Source organism: Hemicordylus capensis, chromosome 1, assembly GCF_027244095.1.
Source record: "Hemicordylus capensis ecotype Gifberg chromosome 1, rHemCap1.1.pri, whole genome shotgun sequence".
Classification (NCBI taxonomy): domain Eukaryota; kingdom Metazoa; phylum Chordata; class Lepidosauria; order Squamata; family Cordylidae; genus Hemicordylus; species Hemicordylus capensis.
Window position 1 is genome coordinate 54,759,537 of NC_069657.1, and position 20,524 is coordinate 54,780,060.

Consider the following 20,524-nt stretch of genomic DNA (forward strand, 5'->3'; position numbering starts at 1 on the left):
ACACAAGTAAAGCAGGCTTAATTAACTAATTTAAAAAACATAATTTAGTTCAATTATGAAAATCAAAGCATATTTTACTATATTATAAAAGGATCCCTATCTCAACAATCAATGTAAATTATGTGGGGTGGTGTTTCTTTTGTGAAAGACTGATAATGTTCCCTGTGGCCTGTTGTTCTTATGAAGATGCTCTGATCCAATGGTTAAATTTAAATTGAACATGTGCAGTGAAAGCCTAAGTTTACTCAGAAGTAATCCCAGTTCTATTCATTGGGACTGACTGATGACAAGATCAAGACCAAAAATTGTGAAAGGAAGGGTGTGTGTGTGTGTGTGTGTGTGTGTGTGTGTGTGCATGCGCGTGCATGTTTTAACCTCACTTTAACCTCACTATTTGTGAAATGCACCATCAGCACCATCTAGTGGTACCCCTTCCCTCCCCTTCTAAGGATTCAAACAATGCTATTAAATTTTGAGATTGCTAAATAGGATGTGGATTTTCCAGAAAATTTTGAATTGGACAATTTTCTTGAAAAATTTCCCCATGCAAAATTTCCCTTCATTTGTATAAAAATTACATTAATTTTTCTTCTTAAAAATTACTATACAAATTTTTATAATGCCATAAATAGTTACCTGATTTGGCAAGTTATTTGACCTATGTATACATAGGAACATAGGAAGCTGCCATATACTGAGTCAGACCATTGGTCTATCTAGCTCTGTATTGTCTTCACAGACTGGCAGCGGCTTCTCCAAGGTTGCAGGCAGGAATCCCTCTCAGCCCTATCTTGGAGAAGCCAGGGAGGGAACGTGAAACCTTCTGCTCTTCCCAGAGCGGCTTCATCCCCTGAGGGGAATATCTTGCAGTGCTCACACATCAAGTCTCCCATTCATATGCAACCAGGGGAGATCCTGCTTAGCTATGGGGACAAGTCATGCTTGCTACCACAAGACCAGTTACAGTAAAGCGTAACTCCACCATATTAATTTCCCCTCACTATAACTTGAAAATTTTTCAATAAGCAATTGTAGAAATGGAAATTTTCCATGGAAGAATAAAGTATGGGGAAATTTCCCACCCCACATCTTTGCTAGCTTCTTAGGAAGTTCCTTTTCATACAGCAGGAAAACAGGTCTATGAATATCAATATCTTGGGATGGTGTAGTTTTTTACAGTGTAACTACTTACAAATGAAAAGTTCATGGAAAACAGTAGGCAGAACTCTGTGTTCAATAAGGCCCTATAAATAAAGCTGAATTAACACACCAGGTATCTAGGACAAACTGTTTTTATCTGCCTAGAGACTTGTAAAATTGGAGTCTATTATGGACAGCCAAATCAGAGATAGGATGTGAATGATACTCTCCTGAAACTAATTACAGTTATTTCAAGGCAACAAGAATTAGTAGTAACAGGGGACTCCAACTACCCCAACATCTGTTGGGAGACAAACTCTGCTAAGCATTGAATCTCCAGATTCCCAGGAATTTATTTTAGAAGGTGGAGAATGGAACAAAGGGATCAGCTACCTTTGACCTGATCCTAACCAACAAGGAAGAGTTGTTCAATGTATGTAGATGAAGCAGTGGAAGCTTTGGGAGAAAGTGACCATGTAATGCTGGAACTCTTTATCTTATGGAAAACTGAAGGTGAATACAGTCAACCAAGTACTTTGGATTTCAGCAAACCCGATTTTGGTAAGCTCAGAGAAGCATTAGCTAGGGCTCCATGGCCACAAGTGTGAATGGGGAAAAGAGTCCATGATGGTGTACTCCTGAAGGAATGTTACTTAAAGAGTCACTAACCATTACAATGAAAATGAAAAGTGGAAGACATTTTAAAACGCCAATATGGCTGCATGAAAAGCTTACTGATGAGCTAAAATATCGTTTTCTTTTAAGGAAACTTATGAAAAATGGAAGGAAGGACAGGACACCAAGGCTGAATACAGCTGAGTAGTCCAGACTTGCAGGAAAATGCCAGGAGAGTCAAATCTCAGAAGAAGCCAAGGCTAGAGGGGAATACCACAGCAACAAAGGCTTTTTCAGGTATGTTCAAAACAGGAGGAAGGAAATTATAAAGCTTGTTGCTCAGGAAGGATGACGAAATGTTAACAGGTATCAAAGCATGTTAAACTGCTCAACTCCTGTTTTGCCTCAGTCCTCTGCCAAAAGGGGAAGTGTGTGCAATCTCACAAAAGCAACATGAATGGTGAAATGTCAGGACAGCAATTTTAAGACTGATAAGAAGTTGCTCAATACTTACCTACCTAAAGGGAGTTCAGGTCTCCAGAATGGGATGAATTCCACCCTTGGGTACTAAAAGACCTTGCTGATGTACTTTCAGAACCTCCATCTATCTTTTTCAAGAAATGCTGGAGCGCAGATGAAGCGCCACAAGACTGAGATGGACTAATGCTTTCCCAGTCTTCAAAAAGGGGGTGGTGGAAGAGGAGGATCCAGAAACTAATAACATAAGAACAGCCCCGCTGGATCAGGCCCAAGGCCCATCCAGCCCAGCATCTTGTTTCGCACAGTGGCCCACCTACAAACCAGTTGGTTTCATTTCAGTGCTAGAACAGATTATGCAGTAGTCAATCTGTAAGAATCCCGATAACAGTGCAATGATTAATAAGAATAAATCCTGCCAGACTTATCTCATTTCTTTTTGACAGGGTTGCTAGCATGAGGGATTGTAGGAACACTGCAGACATGTTCTATCTTGATTTCAGCAATGCCGTTGACAAAAATTCACATGACATTTTGATTAGCAAATCGGTCAAATGTAGGCTAAATGGTTATACTGTCAGATGGATTCACAACTGATTAGAAACCCGTGTTCAAGAAGCGCTCATCAAATTGGAGGGAGATTTCAAGTGGGGTAGTGCAGGGTTCTGTCCTGGGCCTGATATTCAACGATTTTATCAATGACTAAGGATGAAGGGGGAGAAAAAAAATCTCAAAAATTTGCAGGCAACACAAAACAGGGAAGGACAGGGGTGTAGGAAGGCTGGAGGTCTCCCCCCACCCCACCTACCTGTGGGAGGGGACAATAGGCAGCACTTGTGTTCCAATGCTGGCCATGCCCCTTGCACTGGCAGAAGCACATCGATGCAGGGGCGTGGGTGCAGTTGGGACATGGCCAGACCGTCCTCTCCCAGTTAGGAAGCCAATTTAACAACACTTTTGGAGCTTGTGGGTTTGGGATGGGAATCCTTACTGCAGAACACTGCGGATGTTTGGCTCTGTGCTTGAATTATTTATATTACCTATATCCTTTTTGTCATGGCAGGATTTAACTATTTAATTGTTGGACGGTCAATTGGTTCAGGGGGAGTTTACTTTGAGAGGTTCAAAATCCTTTATTGATGGCTAGATTTAGATTTTGCGAGGCTTGTTATCTTAATATCTCTTACTCTATATATACTTAAATATATGTATACAATTACTATTATTGTATCTTTCTTATGTATAGGGGTGGGGTTTTTTTGATGAATGGATAAGATCTTGTTCGTAAACATGTATGGTTTTGTTGGATTCTCAAAGATGTAACTTTTTCTGTTTCTATCTACAATACTAATAAAAGCATTAAAAAAAATTTTTTTTAAAGGAAGCGATTCCTTAACTGGCTGGATGCTTCTTTTGAGCAAGGAGGAGAAAGGAAGCACCTAACTAGCTAACAAATTGCTTGCCAGCTGGGAGACAGACAGCAGTGGGTGGCACATGTGGTCCCCGATGCCAACCACATTTCCTGCATCAATGTGCCTCTAATGCTGGTGAGAGAGGCATGGTTGGCATTGAAAGCGATGCCCATCAGACAGTAAGTGGTTCATTTGCCAGCTGGGTGCTTGGGGGGCGGGGAGCAAGGGGGTGCCTTGCACAGTCCCCAGACACTTACAGCCCAGGGATCTTTTTGTCTCGCACCCCCCATCCAAATGGTAGCTACACCACTGGGGAGTGAGAGCCAGCACCTAGAAGTCAGGAATAAAATTCAAAATGACCTTGATAGGATGGGGCGGTGGGGGGGTGCAGGGAAGGCTGGAACAAGATGACATCCATCAGACAAAAATACAAAGTTTTGCACTTAAAACAAAATGCACTGGCATAAGATGGGGGATACTTGGCTTGGCAGCAGTACATTTGAATTACAGGTGATCACAAGTTGAACATGACGGACTTGAGTTAACAGTATGTTGCACTTGCAAAAAACGGCGAACGCAATTTTAGGCTGCATTAATAGAACTATAGTTTCAAGCCATGAGAAGGAATTGTTTCACTTAATTCTGCACTAATCAGACCTCAACTGGAGCTACCTGTGTCCAGTTTTGGACCCTATACTTTAAGGAGAATATAGACCAATTGGGAAGGGATCAAAGGAGGGCAACGAAGATGGTTAGGGGCCTGGAAAACAAGCCCTGAGAGGAAAGATGGAAAGAACTAGATCTGTTTAGCTTGGAGAAGAGAAGACAGTGAGGTGGGGGGGGGGGAACACATTAGTATTTTTCAAATATTATTAAACTGCCTTGAGATTATTTTAAATGAAAAGCAGTATAAAAATTTAACAATAAATAACACAAGAACAACAACTCGAGAGCCAAGCATTGCCTATCCAAGTCTCTGCCTTCTCCACCACCCCACTCTAATTCTCCTGGGGAGCTGCCTTCACTCCCATGATTAGCAAGGTTACCAAATGCCGTATTTTCACATTGTGTCTGGTCTGTAAAATCAACAAAACACACAACACACTTTATTTCTTGCTTTTCATAAGGCTCTGTCTCCAAGCTTACTTGCTCATCTTGGATATTTTAGCATGTCACAGCAGTACCTGGTCTGAGATCCGCAGATGATGATGATGATGATGATTAATTCGATTTCTATACCGCCCTTCCAAAAATGGCTCAGGGCGGTTTACAAATTTAATTCTAATTAATTTCCCCATTTTAACCTCAAAGCATAGGTGCACGGGTATATAGGACACCCAGGTTTGAGCAAGCATGTAACAGTTGAGCTAGATTGCCTAAGAAGCATTCTCCAACTTCATGGTTCTATGAAGTGTTAAGCTATAACACTTCAAAAAAAAAAGCGAAAAGTATCTGGAATAGCTGCTAAAAACATATAATCAGATGTCTGCCAATGTTTTTTACATGCTGTCATGATGTGACTTGCATCTAAAGTGTTCTTTATTCCAAATTAAGCATCCAAAGTAAGTCTGGAGTTTGGGGGGTTTTTTTTAATGCTAGTAGTGGCTTGCTCTTAAGGCTTGTTGAGCCAGCAAATAAGTGTTTAGGGTGGTGTGGACTAACAAGCAAAAACATTAAAAAAGAAAAAAGAGAAGAACCATTATATTATGTCATTGTGCCAGCAATGTTTACAGGGGTTTTTGTTTGTTTTCAGCTTCTATTAATAACTTTTAATTCAAAACATTTAAAATTTGTAATTTTAAATGTGGTTTTAGCCTGTTTAACTTTATTCATCTCTTACTTTACATTGTATCTGTTCTATTGATGTTGTGATTCGTGCCAAGCAGTACTGTAATAGAGGAGCGGGGCATAAATATTTTAAATACAATACATAAACATCACAATAGTGTGACAGGCAGATAACCACTGTAAACAAGTTTATCATAACGAAAATATTAAGCTCCTGTAACTCACCTGAGGAGTTGTTTTTATAAAAGTATCCGTCCCTTGTATCACATCCTTTATTATTTTTTCCTTGAGAATGCTGTATTCTTCTGGGCTCAGATTAATGCTTTCCAAGTACTCATTGCAGGATGGACACTGTCCACTGAAATACAAACAAAAACCACACAGAACACCATATCAGTAGTCATTTAGTTTATTACAGTCATAGACCAACAAAGAACAACACTTTTATCAGAAAAGTATAGAATATCAGCAGGTTTAATTTTATTTCCCTTTACATAATGATTGAAGGAATATTTCCATACCAATGAAAGCAAAAGTTTCTATAGTTATATTAAAAGCAATGCTCAAAACTGCAAGTGGCAAGCACCGTCATAAAAGAGGCATTTAGTTCTGTGTGTGAGAAAGGGGAATCCATCTTCCAGAAGGATGCCAGGTACACATCATCTAACAACAAAGGAAGCAGGTTTCTTTATGTGAGGAGTTACTAGCGGATGCACTGAATCCCTTGCTCACTAGAAAGCAAGTGATGGAAAGGGCAAGTGATGGAAAGTGATGGAAAGGGATGTCTGCTCTGCCAATAGGCGTGGACCCTTTAAAAGGGGGGGGGGGCGGGGAGAGAAGAAAGAGAAAGCAAGGAGGCTAGTTAGGTTACCGACACCTTCAGGAACTATGGACAGGGGTTTCCAACTTTAAGTTTCCCGATACTGTTGGACTATGACTCCCATCATGGAGCAGAGCCGTTTAGCCACTGTGGCGCAGGATGATGAGACTGTAGTCCCGACACCACCTGGGGACCCAAGCAATGGCATCCCTCAGCAACCTCTGAGCTATGGTCAGGGCCGGTCCAAGGATTTCTGGTGTCCCAGGTGAAGCCTGGCTTTGGTGCCCACCCCCACCCCTTTTGCCTACGCAGGTGGGTGCCTCCCATCATTTGAGCTGCTGGGCAGTCCCCATTACCCACCAAACCATCCACTAGATCTCCTCACCACTCCGCCTTCGCCCAGGCAGCCAGACTTCCACAACGTATTATAATGACATCACCATGCAATGTGGCCATGTCATTACAGTGCGTGCTGCAGCAGGCTGGCTACCCATTATTATGCACTGCAGCAGGCTGGCTCTGTAGCAGGAGCAGCAGATGCAGCCATGAAGGAGAGCAAGTGGGTAGGCAACAGGGATGGGGAGTGCCCGCCCACTCACTCTCCCACTTGTCTGCTTACTCTCCCACTTGCCCGCTCATTTGGATGACAGGAGGCACCTGCCCATGGGGTGGGGATGCCCACACAGGTGAAGGGAGTGGGTGGCAGCGCCTTTGCCCTGGTGAATGCTCTCCTCATCCTCCTTGATGCTGTGGCCATCAGCAGTGGGGTGGCAAGAAAGCACCTGCGTCTCAATGGACAACCACTTCGGCTCACGGAGTGGCATGTGATCCAGGCTATCAACACCCTTCTCCACTTGGCAACCGCCTAGTTTGCCTAGTGGGTGGGCTGACCCTGGCTATGGTATCCCATAGCAACCAACTGGCCCAGTACTTAAGAGATGCAGATATTTGACAGAGGTCAAGTTAACCATTTTATAAAGCAATTTAAACAATTTAGAGCCTTATTTTGTTGAAAACAGAGCTTGAAAATTCCTGTTTGAATATGGAGTTTAATCTTTTGCAGTTGTCATTGGATCTCACAAAAAATGGTCTCCGATTTATCTATACATCATTTTTTGGTATTTTAATTTGTTTTAAATGGTTTTGAATTGTTTTAAATTTGTTTTTTATATTATTTTAAGTAGTGTATTTTAGATGGTGTTTGTTTTATATCTTTTTAAAACTTGTTGTGAACCACCCAGAGCCTTTGGATGGGGCAGTCTATAAATGTAATAAATAATAAATAAATAGATAAATTCATCAGAACCAAATACCTCTTTTATGATGGTGTTTGCCACTTGCAGTTTTGAACATTGCCTTTAACCCCTGCTAACTTGGCAAAGAGGCACCTTTTAACGTGATGATTCTCTTTATTTAGCAGGGGGAGAGTAACTTGCCCTATCCATCCCCAGTACAGTAGCTCCAGTGACTGTTGCTGTTGTCTATCTTATGTTTCTTTTTAGACTGTGAGACCTTTGGGGACAGGGATCCGTATTTATTTATTTATTTATTTATTTATTTATTTATTTATTTATTTATTATTTCTCTGTGTAAACCGTCCTGAGCCATTTTTGGAATAGGCAGTATAGAAATAAAATGTAATAAATTAATAAATAATATAAGAAACTATAAAAATTCAAATCTTTGCTTTCATTGGTATGGAAATATTCCTTCAATCAGTATGTAAAGCGAAATCAACTTAAACCTGCTGATATTCTATACTTTTCTGATTAAAATTTTATTCTTTGATGTCTATGACTGTAATAAACTAATCAAACAAAATAAACAAAGTAATTTGATACCAAGGCCCAAAATCTTCCTTCTGGACCCTCCAATAAAAGTAGTATTGCACACAAAAAAATTGTACAGAACTTTAATGATAGTAAGAAGAAAGCAATTTACCTATTTTTCAAGGTAGTCAAGTTTCCTTTCCAGTTCTCTCCTGGAATACTACAAGAGATTGCACACAAACAAAAAGTTAATATAATAAATTGTATCACAGCCAAAAAATGTCACTATAGATCCAAACTAAGGTTGCAGTCCTATGCACACCTTTAAAGGTAGAGTGTGCTGTCAAATTGGTGTTGAGACCCCTGGTGACCACAGAGTCCCATGGTTGTCTTTGTTACAATACAGGAGAGGTTTACCATTGCAGTAGGAGATGATGCCTTTCAGCACCTTCCTATATCACTGCTGCCCAATATAGGTGTTTCCCATAGTCTGGGAAACATACCAGTGGGGATTCGAACCAGCAACCTCTGGCTTGCTAGTCAAGTCATTTCCCCGCTGCACACATTTAAGGCCTGTTTAATACAGTAGAACTTACATCTGAATAAATCTGTATAGGCTCAGGCTGCACAGCTGCAATCCTACACACACTGACTTAGGAGTAAATCCCATTGATCCCAGTGGGATTTACTTCCAAGTGATTAGGTCTAGGATACTGATACATACAAATACAGTCAAAGATTATGCAAGTTCTACAGTTCATCATCTCATTCTACGCGGGAGAAAGCAATGGTAAACCCCTCCCGTATTCTATCAAAGAAAACCACAGGGCTTTGTGGGAGCCAGGAGTCGAAATCAACTTGATGGCACACTTTACCTTTTACAGTTCATCTGAAATGTACAAAAATGCCACTATTTCAGCCATCAACATTTAACACCTTGCATATAATTCTGTAAGCTACCTGCACTTATTTTAAATACTTATCTGAAAGTAGGAGCACTGCAATGTTCTGAAGTGGCTTGTTTAAAGCAAACTTGTCAATAGGCTTCACCAAAAAGATGTAAAATGTGTTCTTTATGAGGCAAGCATCTGGGGCTTTTTAGTTTGGAAAAGAGCCACCCACAGGGTGACACGATAGAGGTTTATAAAATAAAATAAAATTAAAGAAAAGAAAATTTCTCCCTCTCTCACAACAATAGAACAAGAGGCCATCCCATAAAACTGATTGCCAAGAAATATAGATCCAGTAAAAGTCCTTTTTCCAAACATCACAAAATTTCATCTATTGAATTTTCTGAGACAGGATATGGTGATAGGCATTAGCTTCTTTTTCCCAGGGATTGTAGTCCATCCTAAAGTGTGGGTTGTATTTCAGGCATGCTTAGAGCAAACAGGGAGTAGCTTTTTTGGGGAATTCTCTCTGGCAGGAGAAACCCTTTTTCATTATAGCAGAGTGCACAGAGCCACAACACAGCTGAATTTAGTTAGGCATGCGTGTATGCTAAGAGTAAAGTAACTTGGAGCCAGTTCACAGTTGCAAATCAATTTAAGTGGTATTTATTATAGAACTCCATTGTAGATAGGAAAGTGAGGAGTTAGAATCTCTAATCTATCTATCTAGCTGGATGCAGATGGATTCTGCATCTCTGAACACATGGTGCAGGGAGAGAGGAGTTTGCATGTTGCAAGGTGGAAGAGAAGGGGAAGAGAAAGTGCAAAGCAGGAAGGAAGGAAGTTAGTCCATAAGAGTAGCAATCTACATTCCAAAGGGATAGTGTCAGAGCACTATAGAAAGGGATGACCAATGTCTTGACCCTCTAGCCCTCTGACTCACTAGTCTGTCCTCCACTGTCATTGAGACAAGAGTCAGCGCAAAGTCCTTCACTTCCAACAGCTTTGATATTTGGTGACTGCCACTCACCAGTTCTTTGACTTTAATTGTGAAGAGAGCATATCAGCAATTATAGTCTAGAGAGGTATAGAAGACAAGAATACGAGGTTAGTCAAATAACAGTACTCAAGAAGTTTGACAGTAGGCAGGCCAGAGACAGAGGAGGGTAGTCCTAACTCTGAATATCCTGGGAGCTATGATCGCCCGAGGTGAGGAACTCCCATCCCTTGTGTCAAATATGAAACTATGTATATCCGAGGGAGGGCTGGATGGACTACGATACCTGGGGGAAAGAACCCTTCACAGTAAGAACCAATATTCTTCCCCCCTCCAGAGATCATAGTCCATCCTGAAGTGTGGGACATGCACAAGCTGTCTTTGTTGGGAGGGAACGAAGGTCTCTACATCATCTGCTGAAGGACCATGCAGCTGAAGGCGGCCTGAAAGGACAGAAATGAGGAAATGGTTTGGTGCCTAATAAAGGGTGTAGTGGAGGACCACATGGGCGCTTTACATATATCCGCAAAAGGTGTCTGAGCCGAGAAGGCAGCCGAGGTGGCAGCGCTAAGGGTGGAATGGGCCGTGATACTGCCAGGAACTGGAAGGTTAGAGGCTTCCTAGGCGAGGGTAATGCACTTGCAAAGCCAGGATGCTAGGACTGAACCTAGCGATGAAGGCTGGGATGAGACAAACAGAGAATCGGATCAGTGTAGGGGTTTGGTACGTCGCAGGTAGGTTTGGAGGGCCCTGCAGACATCCAGGTTGTGCCATGATCTCTCCCTGGAGTGAGAGGAGGAGGGGCAGAAGGACGGGAGAACCACATCCTGGGTCCTGTGGAACATGGAATTGATTTTTGGTAGGAAGGTTGGGTCGGCCATGAGGATTACAGCATCTGGTATGAAGGTGCACAGTTCTTTGCATGATGATAAAGCTGCTAATTCTGAAACCCTGCAGGCATGAGTGACCGCCACCAGGAACAGGATTTTGTATGACAGAAGCTTTTAATGGGATTGTAGTGAGTCGTTAGAAGGGAGATCTGGTTGGAGCATTAAGGACCTTGTTCAAATTCCACGAAGGGAAGCAGTGAACAGGAGGGTGAGAGAGATTCGAAGCCCCTCTGAGGAACGTGGATATGTGGGGGTGGAGGTTCTGAGACCCCTGAACATATAGAGTGAGGATCTATGCTAAGGCCAAGGCTTGGCATTTCAGTGTTGGGGCGTAGTTTCAAATCTACCCCTACTTGAAGGAATGCCAATACTTCTGGGACTCTCGCCTTGAGAACATTAATCTTTTTTTCTCCTTGACCAGGAGAGAAGGCTGACCATGTTGCCTGGTAAATTCTGTTTGTTGATGGTCTACATGATGCCAGGATGGTATCTTGGACAGCCACAGAATACCCCTTGTTCGCTAATGCCTTGAGCTCAATCTCCAGGCACAGAGACGGAGCCATTCGGGGTTGGGGAAAGTGTAGTATTGTCCCTTGGGATAATAGAACTGGACAAGAGGGAAGGAAGAGGGATGGATAAGTGGCTAGGGACATCAGATCTGATAACCATGGCTGGCGTGGCCAGTGTGGGGCTATCCGAATGAGCTCCACTCTTTCTAGCAGCATCTTCTTTTATCAATGAGGATGATAGCCATCAGCAGGAAGGCATAGAGGAGGCCTGGAGGCCAAGTGGCAGTGAGAGCCACTGTTCCCTCTTAAGGCATGTGCACGTGCTCACAGGTTTTTTTTATGGCCGCTCCGTTAATTTTAGATTCCACTCAGGTTGAATCAGGAAGGCCCCATTCTGAACACACATGCACACACATTGCCTTGATACTGCCAGTCAAAACAAAATTCATTCCGCACACATATAAAAAAAAATTAGAGAGAACACTGGTGAAACTGAAGCAGGAGAAGTAGTGAGGAAGGTGATGGTTGAGTGGGGATGCGAACAGATCTACCTGTGGAGTTTCTAGGATCGAGGCAAGTGCAGGAAGATGTCCTGGTGAAGGGCCCCAATCGGCTGGGTTTACCATCTGGCGACTGAGCCAATCCGCCTGAATGTTGGCCACTCCTTGGTGCTCTACTGATATGGATGCTATGTGAGTCTCCACCCATTGAAACAGGTCTGCCACTTTCATGAGTGTCTTGGACCTCATGCCACTTTGTTCCTTTATGTGCGACTTTGTGGTTACAGTGTTGGTCCGGATAAGGACATGCTGACCTGAGATAAGAGGAAGAAACTGCACTAGTGCTAGGCGTGCCGCTCTTAGTTCCAACCAACTGATGTGAGAGACCCGCACCCCAGACCAGCTGCCCTGGGCAATCTGGTTGGAGCAGTGGGCATCCCAGCCAGTTAAGCTGACATCCGTCATCACAGTAATCCTTGGTGGGTCCGAAAAGGGAAGGCCCCTGGCTGTCGCTTATGACATCCACCATTTGAAGGAGTGTTTGACCTTTTCCAGAAGAGGGACATTCATGTGTAAGCGGGAGGTTATCGCATCTTGTAGAGAGAGGATCTGCCACTGAAGAGGATGGGAGTGCCACCTCACCCAGGGAGTGCACTCTAGACATTCGATCAGGGTCCCCAGGATTTGGGACAGGAGAATCAGTTCTGCTGAACGACGGCAAAGTAGAGGGCAGACCAATGAGCACAGCTTTTCCTTCCTCTCTGATGTGAGGGAGACCAAGGCTCGGTTGGTATCTAAGATCGTGCCCTTGGATGACCTTGGACAGCTGCAAGTGACTCTTTGCTTCGTTGATCAGGAAGCCATGTTGGAAAAAAGACACTAGACGGTGATGTTGAGGTCTTGTTGGGCTTTGTGAAGAGAAGGGGATCAAATGAGACATCATTAAGGTAAGGATGGAGGTGGATGCCAGAGAGGTGAAGGTGGGCCATCAGAGACACCAGTAGCTTTGTGAAGACCCTTGGGACAGAAGACAGCTGAGGAATTTCCTGTTGGACGGGTGGATGGGTATGTGTAAATATGCTTCTGACAGGTCTATTGATGAGAGGTAGTTGCCCCAATGGATCGCCTTGGTGGTTTTGAGCGATTTCAACCTAAACAGATACGTCCACCGCATTTCAGCTCACCATGAGTCATCCTTCGTGGGTACCAAGAAGAGAATAGACGCTGGAGCATGTTTTGGTCGATGGAACCAGTTCTATTGCTTGGCTCTGAAGTACTGCTTGTGAAATCCAGGACTGTTTGTGGGGATTCTGAGATTTGGGTGCCATGCGGTAGTGTTGGGGTAGAGGGGTGGAAAAGTCGATGATGTAGCCTTCTGAGACCGTCCTTAACACCCATTGGTCCTGTGTGGTAAGGTTCCATGTCAGGGAAAACAGGAGGAGCCTGCCCTTGATTGGGGCAAAGTCACTGTTTTCTGGAAGGCTGAGTAGAGGGATGGAACTGGGCGCAAGGAGCGTCTCATTGCCTCCATTGGGGTCTGCCCAATGGCATGAAGGAGGAATTATGGAAGTCTCTACCCCGCTGGGCCGGGGTACTATAGGTTGATCTAGGGAAGCGAAAGGAATGAGACAAGGAATGGCTTGAACCTTTCACATCTTTGCAGGATGAAGGAAGAGCTGCCTTCTTATCCCAGATCTCCACGAAGATTGGGTCCAGGGCTTCTCCAAAAAGCGTTTTTCTCAGAAAAGGAGCAGAGGCTAGCATCAGCCTGGATTTAATGTCCACAGACCAATGTGTCAGCCACAAACATCGCCTAACTGCCACTCCAGAGATCATTGCTCTGGAAGCCTGTTGGATGAGGTCAAAGCTGGAATTGGCACATAAAGGCCACCACCTTCGCCATCTTGTTGATCAACTATACTAACTCTTTCACCTGAAGTATAGCAGCATGAGCGAAAACCGAGGTAGCAGTGGCTGCTCCAAGGATAGTAGTAGTTGCCTTGTGGGCCTTCTTTAGAAGGTTATCACATTTTTTGTCCTCACTGGTTTTAAGTTGTTCTTGGCCTTTGGGGTTAAGAATTGAGTTTGAGACCAATTGAGCCACTGGTGCATCTACCATTGGGAAGGCAAGAAGCGATTGAACTTCTTGTGGTAAAGCATACATATTTCTCAGACACGCCCCCACTGATCTGGAAGATACAGGTGCTTGTCATTCTGCGAACATCATGTCCTTAAACATAGACAAGAAAAGAAGACCCAGTTTAGGGGCTGAAGAGGTGGGGAAAATCTCTTGGTCTAAGGAGGAGGGGTTCTGTGTAGAACTCACGGTAGTAACATCTTTAATAGGGCATTTTGCCTTGGCCAGAACGACCAAGAAATCTGTTGTTGGGAATAGTCAAGGGGATAAGGAGGTCTGGACTGGGCTCTCCTCGTCAGAAAGTTCTCCCTCTTTGTTGGGTGCATCTGGATCAGAGTGATGATCAGACGAGGAGGATGAGACTGAATCAGGCAGCACTGGTTCCACATGACATGCAAGGTGTACTGGCACTATAGGTCCCTCGGGGCAGGAGGAGAGAGGAGGAGGAGGGGCAGGAAAGGACAGTTGTGGTGGTGATAGGGGATCGGGAGAGAGGGTTTGATTTTGTGGAGGGGGTCGAGGTTCCAGACACCTTGACCATGAGGCACGTCTTTTTTGTCTGGAACACCTGTATCTAGGATTAACTCTGCCCCACTCCCATTGAGGAATAGTCTCCCATCTATGTTTTGAATCTGGGGAGGATGAGGAAAGCTTTCTTTACTCTGTGGGTTGACTGGAGGGAGCCTGGGGTAATGGAGGCAAAGGAGGAGGAGGAGGAGGAGGGGTAGGAGGAGGAGAAGGGGCAGGCTGAGGGAGGAAAGCCTCGCACTGCTTTACAATAAAGTATTTAAGCCACTCTGCCACATCTACAAGGATTGTAGAAGGAGGGGTGGTTGGGACCCCTGGTTGCTCCCTGGGCTGAGGCCGAGGGAGAGTCCCCCCGCTCGGAGATGGGTTGGAGTTTGGGGGCAAAGAAGGAGTAGGTGGTACCTGCTCAGCTGGCTTTGGCATCAGAACTGCAGGTTGGAGCGGTGGCCAGAACAGGTCCCTGTCTTTCGGCCCAGTTTGAGGAGCAGGGGCTCATCCAGATGAGAAGGTGGCAGCTCACACGGATGATAAGTTGGCGTGGCTGGAGCTGGATAAGGGAAGAACGGGCCAGCAGGTTGTTCCTCCATGGGCAGGAGAAGCGGCTCTGGTGGTGAAGGAGGCACTTTTGGGATGGAGAGAGCCGAGTCAGGTGGGAGTAGAGGCTGTCTGTTGTTTGTCTGCGCTGGTGCAGTCGGAGGCATGCGGTCGATGCCACCAGGTTCCTGCTGGTCTTCCATGCCCAACTCAATCATTCCTGGGAGACGCCTTGGTGTCTTCTGCATGCAGACCACTTGTACTAACAGCCACTCGCTAAGCCTTAGAGAGGATGGTGATGTGGGCCGTACCATGAGCTTTTTAATTCTGGCCTTCTCCTTGAGGTGCTTCATCTTCCTTAAAGATTTTTTTAGCTGGCACAGGTTCTGCTGCCGGAATCCCCACCGTGGTGGAAGGGGTGGGGGACGAAGCCGTGAGGAAATCCAGCTCAGCAGAAGCCGAGGGCTCTATGTGTTTTGGTTGGAGTGAGCTCATGCTCTCCGAAAGGGGGCCCTCCAAGAGGGAACCCTGGAGCATGCCCCTAGTTTGAGAAGGGTCCATTAGTGACCCGTGGGGAGGAAAGGAAGAAAGCAATAAAAGAAACTTTGAGGAAGAAGTCCAACTGAGTCGGAATAAAAATGGGGGGAAAGGTATTTTCGTTGTTAATTTTTGTTTCCGAAATGCCACAGCTCCTTTCCCACCCTCGCACAAATTGGGAGGGGGAAGAGGAAATTGAGGAAGGATAGAAAGGGTCTCAATGGAAAACCTGAAGGAAACACTGAGCTCTCTAGATAAAGTCGCTGCCCTGAGCAAGACAGGAAAGGAACTGGCAAGTGACGCCCTCTGGTGCCGGAAGCCAACAAAAATCAAAGCTACTTCCTGTCTGCTCTGAGCATGCCTGAAATACAAACCACACTTTAGGATGTACTACGATCTCTGGGGGAAAAGAAATTCACTTCATTCTGGTTCTATTATATTACACAAAGAACCTGGGAGTCAGAAAGGAGCTAATCTCTCCAATCAATGACTGCTTTGCTTACACCACCATAGACAGCACAATAAAATCCAGTTTTTGCTATAAACTGGATTGAGCATACAGATACAGAATGAGGTGATCTACAAAGTATATACACAACCCGTCACACATAGTTCCTACCAACAAATGGGAGGATAACAAGCTGCTTATAGGAGCCAGTATTCAACGCCTAGAGGACAGGGGTCAGCAGACGATGTCCAAATATGTTGTTAGACTACAACTCTCATCATTCCCAGCCACAATTGCAGCTAGAGATGATTGGAGTTGTAGTCAAAGACTACAAGAGCCTCAGGCTGGTCACCCCTGGTATATAGTCAAGCATCTAAATAGACAAATGAACCAATATCTGCCACTCACACAGCAAATGTCATTTACCTTTCAAACCACTGCTTTATGCTCTGCATAAGAGCTTCTCCAGGGTATACTTGATTATCTCTTAAGTAGGAAAGGATGTGAATGAGTTCTGTTTTCAACTGGTCATTCTTCACACTCTTGCCAGTATCAAAGAAAACCTGCATGGTGCCCAAATTCGGCATCAAATCTTTAGCTAGCATCTCATGGAACAGTTCGCATGCAAGATTTATTTCCTGGTTTATAAGGGCCCCCCTAATGCAATCTCCATAGTGTCCTTTTGAAGGGCCTATGACTTTTTTAACCTCCTCCAGTAGCGATAAGGCATCCCTCCAGCGCTGTGAACTACTCAGGCCTTTGATGAGAAGAGTGTACGCCGATGTTTCTAAAGTTTTAAATCTGGCTTTCATAATGTCATGGACATCATAAATTTCTTCAGTCTGTTCCTGAGACACACATAGAGCCAAGTATATCACCAAAAGTCTATATGGAATATCTCCATCTCGACTAGCCACTGCAGCCAGCAAGGACTTAGCCACATCAATGGGAGTATTGTCAGAGATCATTTGATTTAACATATATACTTCAAACTGGTTTGGGCTTCCAAATGCCCCCTTCAGCTTTTCCCACTCCTCAGCACTCAAAGGTTTTTCTGGAGAACATAATCTCTGCTTTCTAGAAATAGCAGGATGCTCTGTATCATCAGGAGTGTCGTGGAGCACTTCTCCTCTCCTCTTAGAAGCTCCAGCAGCAAACAGATTGAAAGGGCGGGGAGAAAAGTTGTCTCTTCCTGTCCTGCTCTTCTTCATGTCTTCATCTTTAGATCTCAACATGACAGTCCCTTTACGAATTGCTTTGGGATCCACTGCTTTTGCAGACTGATACGGCGTGGTGAAAATGAAGCAGCCAAAGATAGCAGGTAATTGCTGCAGCCTTGGAACAGGGCAGAAAATTGGATATTTCTTCAGCAAAGTCTGTAACATCCAGTTGCTGGTTTGGAGAAAGAATACCATGATGCTGAAAATGTAAACTGCAGGAAAAAGTCTTTAAAGACCAACCCGGTAAATAGAGTTTGTGAAATAAAGGAATACTAAAAGCTTTGTCAAAACTGAGAAACTTGAGACAGGAGATGGCAAGAATCATTTGTAAATGAATGCATTAAACTAGAAAAGTCTTTACGGCCTTTGAAAGGAAAGAAAAACCATAAACATCATATCAAAATGCTAGCATACATTTTCTCAGATTTTTCTTCTTTTTTTAAAAAAGGAATTTCATCTGTTCATCTTTCATCTGCCATAACTTCACACTGGAGCTATCAGCACAAGGATATGAAATTTTCATTCCAATCAGGTCAGGCTACATAAAAACAAACCATAAGAACAAAGAATTAACACTTCTTCAAAATGACACAAAGTAAGCATATATACAATTCCTATAACCCCTTACCAAGATCCCTGGCATCTATTACAACATAAAGAAGTTAAACAAAACAAAACCTTGTTTATGAATTTAGTACCCTATAATTCCTAGCAATTTAGAACTACCCTCTACAGAGAGCTTTAAAAGTGGCCCTGGAAATTGAGAACTCACATAGCACAATAGCATATTCTTGCTTATACTGCCCCCCAGGAGTAAAGCTAGGTAATTCTGGATCCTGGACCTAATGAGTACCCCCTACCCTTTGGATCACATTCCAACTTGCACATACTACATTTTTTTAAAGTGTGTTTCACAATGAGCCAGCGTGGTGTAGTGGTTAGACTGCTGGACTAGGACTGGGAAGACATCGGTTCAAATCCCCATTCAGCCATGAAACTAGCTGGGTGACTCTGGGCCAGTCACTTCTCTCTCAGCCTAACCTACTTCACAGGGTTGTTGTGAAGAGAAACTTAAGTATGTAGCACACCACTCTGGGCTCCTTGGAGGAAGAGCGGGATATAAAATGTAAAATAATAATAATACTCTGCAGGTAGAGATAACTCTTCCTGGCAACTTTCCTGCAGTAGAGAAGACATTCGTTACAAATCAAAGGATTGACCTTGAAATAAAAATATATAGTTTTCCTTGAAATAAAAATACTCAGAGTCCTCCTGCCATCTTGGGCTACATGTGTGCCTAATTTCAGAATTCTAAGCTCAGTCATTCTGGAAACATAAAGGTTTGGGCAAAATGTGGGGTGGGAAGTTGCACTTTTTTTTTTAATCAAGGCAAGGAGCAGAATCCTTCACATGAGGGTGGAATGATGGTCCAAGTCAGTGGGGGTGGGGGGAACTTCAGTGCCAAAGGTTTTTTGGATTTTTTTGCCATGAAACAAGTCACTTCTAAATCCTATATGCAGGTACTTTGGCATTCAATCCAACCTCCTGCTGTGGAGTTTTACCAACATGGGCTACAGAAAATCATGGTCAGGTAACATACTGGCAGCCAAAGCTGCAGCCTTTGGAAAACCAGGATTGCATCCCCTGCCTCCGGGGAGAATATCATGGCAAAGGGACAACTTGCCTGGCCCTCACTAATGGCCAGGGAAGTAGCAGCCTCAGGGAGCTGGCTTCTCCAGTCCCTGCTGTAAAGGAATGCTCAGTTCCAACTGCCAATTGCATGGGAATAGGAGAAGCAAAGGCAAGCACCCTCTGGCCTCTGCCACAAGCCTAAGGGCTGCTAAGCTGTGCATGTGTGTATGCCAGGCAGGTCCTTTGCTTTCAAAGTTAGTATTATTGCAATCCCCTGTAGGTAAGTAAGAAACAACAAAGACATCTTTTTAGAGAGACTTTTTAATATCTTATCTGGTAGATTTTTTAGTGTTTCATTTTTTATTGATAACTTTTGATTTCATTTTTAAAACTTGTAAATTGTGGTTTTAGCTTGGTCTTTAACATTATTAATTTTTATCTTATATTGTATCTATTTTATTAATGCTGTAACCTGCCCAAAGCAGTAGCATACTGAACAGGAGGAATATAAGCATTTTTAATAATAATTATATTGTACCACCACCACTAAACAGAAAGGTGGGATATAAATCCTTCAAATAAAAAATACAAAAAAGGAAAGTTCACATGCACCAGGAGATTACAAGCCTGGGCAAGGCATAATGTTGGCAGTTTCTTCCTCTTACTTCAACCTTAGTGAGTTTTCAGTATTAGAAGGCAGCAGGAGTAAAATGACAGTCTATTTTCTCATATAACAGTAGAATTTCATATGTCACAGTAACAGCAATTCATATTCCCCCAACATCGAAGACAATGCTGCACATTTTTACTGCAATATGTCTCTTGCAGTCTACAATTGACCCGACAAAACCAGCTAGGGATTAAGGCTTTCATGCTTAAGCCTTGTCATGGTCAACATTTACAACCTGAGCTAGGTAATGAAACACCAAAATGACTATAGGCTGGAAAAAGCAAGAAGCAAGGAGAATTCATGGTGGCTTAAAGCAACATTTAAAAAACACACAAAAACCAAGTAATATAGATAGAAAATAAAATACTACACTAAGTTGGAGGTGTTAACAGCAGCAATAGAACAAAAAAATACACTGAGCTTTTCAGTTAAGGCTGCTATTCCACACACACTTGGGAGAAAACCTGATTGAGATCAACAGCACTTACTTCTAAGTAGGCATGAACAGAATGGATTGCACTATAAAGCCAAATACTTTAAACATTACAATACAGAGGTAGATAGTGATTTATATCAAAATCAAGCTATCCTCTCAACTGCCCTATAGAGATCACCTGCTGACAAAAAAAACAACCCAAAGGAAACATTCCTCAGGAGATTAGTTGAATCTCTCTCAGCCAGCCTCTTGTGCTTCACCCGTCTTTCTCCAAGTCAAGCGGTTGAACAGAAGAAACACTGCACGTTTTGCTCCTTAACTCCGCTTCTACAAGGGCTGGAGCTTAACTTTAAAATAAAAAATGAAAATGAAAGCTAGAAAACCAAGCAAGCCAAAGGGCTAACCGGGCACCAGGGGACGTGCTTAAAATCCAGTAAAGGTAAAGTGTGCCTTCGAGTCGGTGTCAACTCCTGGCAAGCATAGAGCCCTGTGGTTTTCTTTGGTAGAATACAGGAAAGGTTACCATTGCCACCTCCCGCGCAGCGTGAGATGATGCCTTTCAGCATCTTCCCATA

At 43.5% G+C, this 20,524-nt stretch overlaps 1 protein-coding gene across 7 annotated transcripts in view; it reads right to left on the minus strand.

Moving 5' to 3' along the window:
• The window catches only part of PRORP (protein only RNase P catalytic subunit), a 97,621-nt gene that overhangs the window by 76,383 nt on the left and 714 nt on the right, over window positions 1-20,524 (minus strand). For 6 of the 7 annotated variants that reach the window (XM_053254605.1, XM_053254587.1, XM_053254546.1 and 3 more), the window contains exons 2-4: window positions 16,418-17,749; window positions 8,194-8,241; window positions 5,658-5,790 (exon numbers count right to left, since the gene is read on the minus strand). In XM_053254605.1, coding sequence (XP_053110580.1) covers window positions 5,658-5,790; window positions 8,194-8,241; window positions 16,418-17,406 — 1,170 coding nt within the window. In that variant the 5' untranslated portion in view covers window positions 17,407-17,749. Of the gene's footprint in view, window positions 1-5,657; window positions 5,791-8,193; window positions 8,242-16,417; window positions 17,750-20,001; window positions 20,508-20,524 lie in introns of those variants that run through there. The other variant, XM_053254566.1, reaches the window with a different exon arrangement.